Source organism: Amphimedon queenslandica, unplaced genomic scaffold (genome assembly GCF_000090795.2).
Source record: "Amphimedon queenslandica unplaced genomic scaffold, v1.1 AMPQUscaffold_13150, whole genome shotgun sequence".
Lineage (NCBI taxonomy): Eukaryota > Metazoa > Porifera > Demospongiae > Haplosclerida > Niphatidae > Amphimedon > Amphimedon queenslandica.
In genome coordinates this window covers 7,652-15,779 of record NW_003546614.1, presented here as the reverse complement: position 1 = coordinate 15,779, position 8,128 = coordinate 7,652, and the positions used below count along the sequence as shown (strand labels likewise).

General features: G+C 33.5%; 3 protein-coding genes across 3 annotated transcripts; 1 reads left to right on the top strand and 2 right to left on the bottom strand.

Moving 5' to 3' along the window:
- Window positions 1–6: 6 nt before the first annotated feature.
- LOC109584908 (lysyl oxidase homolog 2-like) lies at window positions 7–1,375 on the top strand. Its single transcript, XM_020000820.1, has 5 exons — window positions 7–108; window positions 172–376; window positions 427–566; window positions 617–697; window positions 758–1,375. Exons 2-5 carry the CDS (start codon window positions 210–212, stop codon window positions 1,207–1,209), a joined length of 840 nt encoding a protein of 279 aa, XP_019856379.1. The 5' UTR covers window positions 7–108; window positions 172–209; the 3' UTR covers window positions 1,210–1,375.
- Window positions 1,376–1,614: 239 nt separating this feature from the next.
- On the bottom strand, window positions 1,615–7,434 carry LOC100642025 (lysosomal alpha-mannosidase-like). The gene is made up of 24 exons (XM_011407868.2): window positions 7,240–7,434; window positions 7,020–7,171; window positions 6,758–6,967; window positions 6,222–6,425; window positions 5,588–5,659; window positions 5,425–5,538; window positions 5,234–5,369; window positions 5,058–5,186; window positions 4,970–5,009; window positions 4,708–4,897; window positions 4,546–4,662; window positions 4,338–4,488; window positions 4,232–4,293; window positions 4,051–4,185; window positions 3,913–4,002; window positions 3,814–3,864; window positions 3,700–3,767; window positions 3,548–3,649; window positions 3,399–3,486; window positions 3,262–3,348; window positions 2,984–3,205; window positions 2,786–2,935; window positions 1,945–2,056; window positions 1,615–1,900 (listed from the first exon to the last, which is right to left on the bottom strand). The coding sequence occupies exons 1-24, from the start codon at window positions 7,400–7,402 to the stop codon at window positions 1,791–1,793; spliced, it is 2,955 nt and encodes a 984-aa protein (XP_011406170.1). The 5' UTR covers window positions 7,403–7,434; the 3' UTR covers window positions 1,615–1,790.
- Window positions 7,435–7,494: 60 nt separating this feature from the next.
- LOC105311865 (uncharacterized) lies at window positions 7,495–8,121 on the bottom strand. Its single transcript, XM_020000827.1, has 3 exons — window positions 8,110–8,121; window positions 7,742–8,065; window positions 7,495–7,660 (listed from the first exon to the last, which is right to left on the bottom strand). The coding sequence occupies exons 2-3, from the start codon at window positions 7,949–7,951 to the stop codon at window positions 7,553–7,555; spliced, it is 318 nt and encodes a 105-aa protein (XP_019856386.1). The 5' UTR covers window positions 7,952–8,065; window positions 8,110–8,121; the 3' UTR covers window positions 7,495–7,552.
- Between the last annotated feature and the right edge of the window lie 7 nt (window positions 8,122–8,128).

Genomic DNA, 8,128 nt, shown 5'->3' with positions numbered 1-8,128 from the left:
TTAGCTGTGCTAATAGGAACTACCTGACATTATTACAATGTTCCTTTTCTACTTACATTGATAGTGGATGCACTAATACTAACCAATATGATGCTACTGTTTACTGCTGTAAGAATTTTGACTTTATTTGTGATAATAATAATTATTATTATTTTACTCAAATATCAACAGATACTACTAGAATCTGGAACAGTAGCCCATATTCTGGTATGATACGTCTTCAAGGAGGAGCTTATTCTAATGAAGGACGCGTGGAAGTGTATTGTAATGGACGGTGGGGGACAATATGTGATGATGGATTTAGTTCAACTGATGCCAGAACTGTATGCAAGCAGTTGGGATACTCTTATTATTCAAGATATGATCATTTGTCACTGTAAGGTGTCATATTCTTGCTTAATTGTCATTATTTTATTTTTATTATAGTCCTGGTAGTTCTGGTCAGCCAATATGGTCTACACATTTTTCAAGTAGTTCATCAAGTACCTGCTTCAATTCAAGGAATTCTTGTCCTAGCTCCAGTATTACATCGTGCTCACATTCTGAGGATGTAACCGTTTCTTGTTGTAAGTTCTGATTAGTTTCACTCCATTGACATTTTAATTGTTATAAATAGCATATTCTTCATCATATACCAATACTGCTACACTAGGACACTGTAATACTAGTGACACTACTCCTACAGGAAATGATCGAAGTAAAATAATATTTATACATTGACATTAATTATTAATTATAATAAAATTTATATTTTTAGATATTGGAGGTGTTGTTGGAGGTACGGTTAGCGGTATTACCATACCAACAATAGTTTGCATAACCTGCTGCATTATTTGGTTATTTGCTTCAAACAAAAAGAGATCAACAGCTCGACTTCCTCCTCCTACAAGCAGCAGCCCAGCCATTCAACTGAATACAATTTCAAGACCACAAAGACAGTTCACATCCACACAGCCACAGCAGTCTTCTCAACAGCAACGTAATACTAGCAGTAACAATAATCCTTCAACTTCTTCTCAACGGCCACCACCATTTGCACCAGGATATAATTTTGGTGATCCACAAGTTATGACATTACCTAACCAGCGACCTGCTATTGATTACCAGTATCCTCCTGTGATTGCATTACAACAGATACCTTATCCATCCAGAGGTCCAGAAGAAGGTTTTTGCTCAGGAGAGCCACCACGTTATGATGAGCTGTTTTGAAACAATACGTCATAATTAATGATTGTATACTATTTAAACTTAGTTTTTGTGCAACCTTTTATTTTCAATTAATGATTGTATACTTTTCTAAACTTAGATAGTTTTTGTGCAACCTTTCATTTTCATTTTTTGTGCTGTCAATAATCAAACAAACCTGCCATTGCAATAAATTTAAAGCACTGACTTTAGCTGAACATGAACAACGCAAAATTTGCAGCTGCATGCAACACAGTAGAGCAAAATTGTAAATCCACAATGGACCTAGGCCTCAAGTTTTTCACTGTGGGCAGTTTACCTATAATATAATTAATTAGGCATAGATCTACATTTTAGTTTCACAACATGCCTTGAATAAGTTCCTAGGAGCAAAGAGCAATGGGGTTTAACAAGAATTATCCATATCAGTTGCTAAATGAAAATTTTGTATTACAAACACTAATGCAGTGGTGAATAAATTCAATTAAAAATACATTAAAAATACATTGAATTTTAACACAATGCAGTTGCATTACATAATACGTAAAAGGCCAAAAGAAGCAAATGGATTTAATTTGAAATCAAAGCACATTAGAAGGAAAAATTTAGTTAATCTTTGGCTCAACGGTAATATTGAATGTACGTATCATCATTGGAGAGAGTGATACAATAAAATCAGGACCAGCCACAGGAGGGGGATTAAAAGGACCAGGAACTAGAGAAAAGAATAACATTATAGCATCAACTATTACAAGACACCTGTTTCATCAGTTGATGTCTGCCACTGTAGTTTCTTAATATCAGATAAAGCTACATTTCCTCCTAATGCTAATTCAGTTACATCTTTGATTGTGAATGCAACAAATAAGTCCTACATGAATTAACAGATTACCAATATGTAGCTGGAAAAATTTGTGAGAATCATATTTTGCAATTTTACACTAATACTAATAGAGCAAATTTTAATGCATGTGGAATTTAATCTTGCTGGTGTAGGCGTGAACTGTTGATAGTTGACACACCCATTACCTATAATGCTTTGAGGAATTAAATTGTGCAATTTTATGATGGAACAGCAAACAACAAAATTAAATTCTAGCAATATTTCCAGCTATAGAGTATCTGCTCTAACCTGGGTTTCCCATAAAGCATGCTAGATAGCTAAAAAGCACGCTTTATGAGCTGACAAGCACTACAACAGTACATAGCATTTGGGGGCTTGGTGCAACTATAAAAATTCATAAAAATTTTAATTTTGATCAGAATCAGCTCAAATTTACTACGCAACATAAGGACATGTATAAGCATCAGACAAAATTATAAAATAAAAGAATCCTCTCCTTGTAATTTTTGTCAAAATTTAGCCAAAGACCCTGTATTCTAGTACAGGAACTTTGGCCTAATTTTTGAGTAGCTTTAAAAATCATAAAAAATTCAATTTTGATTGAATTCAGCTCAAACTTCCTACACAACATAAAAACATGTATGAGTATCAAACAAAATTATATAAATGAAGAAGTTAAGCATCATGTCCCAATCCTTTGGGAAGCCCTGGCTCTAACATGCTGTACATGACTACATGTAAGAAACTACAACTTACTCTTAGTTTAACATCAATAGTAGTTGACCATTTCCCAGGATCATTGGACTCAAACTGATGATCTAAACGAAGAAGAATTGTTGACTGATCCAAATATTCAAGAGTTAATAAGTGAACATTATCAGGAAGAGGAGCAGAGAGTCCACTATACTAAAAATAAAAATTTAATATTACAGAGCAAGTAGCAGCAACAATTACCTTGAGATTATAGTCTTCAAGTTTTATTCCATCATTAAAAGTAAAGGACAGTTCTGGTATCATTAACAATTCTTCTGCCATCATTCTCTGAGTGTGTGCTGAGTTATCCACATTATCAAGCAACAGTAGGTGCTTTCCACGAATGATTAAACCATCACCACTCATTCCTGTCTCATTCAATGCTCCAACAGCACCATCTCCTACAACTAAGCGCCTGTGAACCTAAAAATAATGTACAAACAATCATTTAAGCTCAATAATTATTATGAATAAAATACCATTAATTCTATTGAGCCATCAGTGATACTAGCTCCTCCCTGTGATCTGTCATTAAGTATAGTAAACTGAACATTCTTCTCTTCATCCTATAAACACAATGGTTCATTAACAACTATTTAAGCACAAACTAACTGACTCTTATAAAAATTCTACTATTAACTGGATAATAGTTTCCTGCTATTGGCTCTGTATTGTTATAGGTCCATGTCGGACGATAGTTCCTCCTGTAATACAAATGTAACGAGATACATCATGTAAAATAAAATACTATTCACATGCACTTACACTCTTTTCTGCATATCTCTCCCATTAGAATCAGTATAAAATGTGGAGTCAGTTTTAAGGTCAGTTGTAAAATGTGATATTATTTCTTTACCCAAACCATCGCTAATAAATAACAGGGTCATTTTACTCGATGTATTTCAGCAATGATGTACTTTATTGGTATCGGTCCTACAGTGTACTCTAGCTCGATCGCTGGTATGTTCTTGTAGAGTCTAACAACCTAACAGTGTATGTCATATGTGCAGTATTGATACTTTAAAGCTAACTTGAGACACCCATGGTGAGAATACTTGTCTAACCTCAGATAACAATTCGCCCTATAAAATTATTCTAAAAGCCAATTTAGACACTTTACATTGCTTTACTGTAACAGATGTAATTTCAGCATAATTATCACCACTGTCAACAGGAAATGTCGTTGAACTGTTGGGACGAAATACATATGCATTTGAATTCTGTAAAAAGGTGGCATCATGTAACAATTATAAAATCATTCCCTATACCTGTGTATCAATGTTATTCCCAGTGCTAGCATTATACCAGAAGAATTGTTGACTGACACTGCTGGATATACCGGATACAGTATTAGTAATTGATTTAATGTGACCAGACTCTCCATCAAACTCAACCTCATAATACTGTGCACTAATAGTATGACAGCAACATAATATACACATTACTTACCTTATTACTAATAGTTACGTCTTCTTTAACATTATTTATAACTGATGACTGCTGTGTGTATTCTAAACATGAAATAGAAACAATGTCATTCAAAAAATAAACTCACCTAAATAATCTCCATTACTAGTTTTACCAGTGTATATAGCATAGCCAAGAGGAGGTACATCAGTCACTTCAAACACAGCAACATATTCAGCTGATGCATTACCAGTAACAACCAATGACATTGATTTAGTTACATTACTAATAGGAACAACCTACATGTACATAAGAATAATCATCAAAATCTAATAAATCCACTCATTAATATATACCTGTACAGGAACAGCAATGTCATCAGGATCTGTCACTAATATACTCTCCTTCATAATAGGAATATGTACCATACCAGTATATGGACGACCCAATGAATTATACACCACCATACTGAACTGTGTATTATAATAATAAGAAACAGAATATCAATGATATCTTACATCTCCTCCCTCAGTCACTGGACACACACTGATGTTAAGATATTCACAGAAACTCAAGTCCATTTTAGGTACATTACTTCCTTTAGCTGCAAGATCATTGAGGACAGTTGCTATTACAGAACGACACTCAACTTCTCCAACATGAAGCCTCTTGGCATAATCATCAGCAACATGTTGCTTCTCTGTACCACTATTATAATTTAAAAGTACAGGTATAACTTTATTAAATTACATGTATAATAATAATAATAATAATGCTTACGAGACAGCGTCATGATGTTGAGCTACACCCATTGCTCGTTCTATAAAATTATACATTAAAAAGGAATAAGTATGATTACTATACTAACGTAGTTCGATTGAAGATGGCCCTTGATCTCCAAGTCCATTATGAATAGCTTCCAATTGCTTACATGCTTGCAAGTGAGCATTACATAATCTTTCATAACCTTTCAAAGCAGGTCTACTAGTAAAATATCCTAAAAATCAGAGACATATTTTCTATTACAAAATTGTAGTCACATACCTGTCCAAAAACTATGTGGTGCACTAGCATAAGGAAAGAAATCATCACTTTTAGTGGACCAGGTCACATCCTTGTTGCTATTGACATATTTAACATATTTTGATGGAGTCGAGTACATCACATTGATTGAGCCATTCTGTAAGCAGAATAATAGATAATTGTCATTAGTAACTCTTGTATCATTATCATACCATGTTAGCATATTTTATGAGCTTGTCTAAATTCTCAAACCATTCCCGAGCATTTTCATATTGGAAATCATCTCCCATTGTCATCATAATATTGTTTGTTTTGTAAATCTTAGCCTAAAAGGAGAACAGTTAGTACTATAACAGCTAAGAGTTTAGCTCATACTTGATCAAGTGCATAACCGATGAATTCAGTGACCCTTTGTTTGACATTATAATCGTACAAACTATCATCATCCTGAATTATAAAAAAAGCAAAAATATAAAATAAATTGTAATCAAGAAGTTTGTTAAAAATAATTGGCTAAAAACCATGGGTGGTACACCATATAGTGGAAGTTGAAAATTTGGTGGCCCTTAATATTGGTGATTCTATGATTGGCGGTTTTAATTTTGGTGATTTTAATCTGCATAATTCATGCTATTATCTCAACATTACGTTTCATTGAACAATTACTTAACCAATCAATAATCAGATATTGATGACAGGCTAACTGGTTATGCTAAAGGGCCTAGGTTCTAATTACATGTACATTGCTACTGACTTTGTGAAGCTCCCTAAAGGCTGGTTTCCATATAGTTGTGGCTGTTGTATAAATTTATGTGGTTAGCAAACAGTTATAATCCTAGGCTCTATTTCCATGATCATTTCAAGTTTTTTAAAGCTGTTATTGTGCAGTGGTCTACATGTACATGTATACAAAACCAGCATTTAAAAAAAATTACACCAAAAAATTGGCATAAAATTATGGTCATGTCAATATCTGCCCACTATCAACATATAAACATGTTAAGCTAACCATTATAGGAGGATCAGAACATTTAATATCAAAACAGAAATCATGAGGTGGAGAATAATGTTGATACAACTCTTCAGTAAAAATGTCAGCAATGCTTCCAAGTGAGGGACTACTCTTCCAAATTGTCTGCAAATTATTTGAACTAAGACGCTTTGCTTTATCATCATAGTCAATCCGAGCAAACATCATACTGTCAAAACCTAACTAAAAAGAAATAATTACATGTACATGTACATTGAAGTATTATGTACATACATGTACATCGATCGTTCACAAAATCATTTAAATCCATTATAATGACATTTAGAAATACCCATTACATTTTGTGATAAATTCAATACTAGTACTGCCCCATAAACATAATTGATATTCATAAATTTATAATTTGTATCACCTAGAGTCACTACTTATATGGCCTAAAATCTAAATGTAAAAGTAGTAGCCATTATAATAGTGTCACACAAAGAACAATACAAACAAAAAATAACAAACTATAGTAATAGTACAATTATTCATATGTACACATATATACTTACCAATGAGAATGCAGTAGCTTGAAATGAAGAGTGGCCAAAAGGATCAATCTGCCAACCAACCAATGGACGTACACCAAAGGTGTTAGAAATGAACCTCAGTCCTATAGACATCTGATCAATGATCCCATTGTAATGAGTAGAGGCTTCATCGTTCATACACCATCCACCATTAATGAACTCTAACTGACCATTACTCACTAATTCATGAACCTGTAGAGGACCAGATGAAAATATAATCATAAATTTATTTTCGAGATCAAACCTTTTGTTTTGTATCATCAGTTTGCTCACTCCACCAACGAACAAAAAATGCTATTTCCACATAAATAAATGTCCTGTCCTTATTCTTACTCAGCTCATCAACAACACTGTCTAGTATATACCTTACTGCAGCATGCTGGATGCTGTTGTTAGCTATATATATTTTATAATTATTTTTATTCATTATTAATAAATGTACACAACCCATGTTGTATTTTTACCTCCATAATAATATTCATCAACTGTTTTCAGCCACCCAACATCATCATGAGTATGAGGTACTAAATGAACGTTAACTACGTCACCAGTCACAAGAACACCTGATAGAGAACCAAAGAAAATCAGGAGTGAACAGAGCAGCAACATCATAGCTTCATAGCACATCACGTGAAATGCACCAAACACGCCCCCAATAAATTACGTGGGCGTAGCACAATCTGCTAAAATAATTATTATTCTAATGATTGTAGTACAAAACAATTTTAGGACAATGGTTGTATTAGCAAATTACTGTTCTCCTGTTACAAAATGGGTTTATTTTTTGTCAATGGTTGATGCTATTGTTTGAAGAGTACTTGTCACAGGAGCATCTGATCGAGTAAATATTTTTTCTCCTTCAGGATCAAGATATAAACGAACCATCTACAAATACCAGACATAAGTAATGATTATTGTATTTTTGGCATATTTTAAAAATACAATCACACTTTTATTACTGCTTACCTTTGGAATGAATATTAGTCCAAGAAACAATGTTGCCTCAGTAAGTAATCCTAATCCAAACAATGCAGCATAAGCATTATGATGTGTGGCAAGAGTAAATTCAGATGCTGCCAATAGTACTAATACAATACTATTGATGTAAATGATTGCAGCTATTTCTTTTGATTCATTAAGGATTTTGACTTTGACTCGGCGGGTATGGAATGCCATGAAAATTGCTGAGACTTGAAGTAGTCCCTTGTAACCAAATGAAAGTGCGAGCCAAATAACTGTTGCAGACTGGTTACATATGAGAATATAGTGATCCTGTAGCTTACCCTCATCCTATGCATGTGGATAAAAAATAAAATGTGTCAGTGTAAAAATACATTTATATTTTGTGGATGC

What these genes read in the sequence shown, in the direction of transcription:
- LOC100642025 (XM_011407868.2), bottom strand. Translation starts at nt 7,402, where the DNA reads ATGTGCTATGAAGCTATGATGTTGCTGCTCTGTTCACTCCTGATTTTC. An exon ending in GCCATCTTCAATCGAACTAC is followed by an intron (nt 5,010 to 5,057) that starts GTTAGTATAGTA and finishes ATAATTTTATAG; the next exon opens with AACGAGCAATGGGTGTAGCT. An exon ending in AGAGATATGCAGAAAAGAGT is followed by an intron (nt 3,487 to 3,547) that starts GTAAGTGCATGT and finishes TTTGTATTACAG; the next exon opens with GAGGAACTATCGTCCGACAT.
- LOC109584908 (XM_020000820.1), top strand. Translation starts at nt 210, where the DNA reads ATGATACGTCTTCAAGGAGGAGCTTATTCTAATGAAGGACGCGTGGAA. An exon ending in AGATATGATCATTTGTCACT is followed by an intron (nt 377 to 426) that starts GTAAGGTGTCAT and finishes TTTTTATTATAG; the next exon opens with TCCTGGTAGTTCTGGTCAGC. An exon ending in TCCTACAGGAAATGATCGAA is followed by an intron (nt 698 to 757) that starts GTAAAATAATAT and finishes TTATATTTTTAG; the next exon opens with ATATTGGAGGTGTTGTTGGA.
- LOC105311865 (XM_020000827.1), bottom strand. Translation starts at nt 7,951, where the DNA reads ATGGCATTCCATACCCGCCGAGTCAAAGTCAAAATCCTTAATGAATCA. An exon ending in GACTAATATTCATTCCAAAG is followed by an intron (nt 7,661 to 7,741) that starts GTAAGCAGTAAT and finishes TGGTATTTGTAG; the next exon opens with ATGGTTCGTTTATATCTTGA.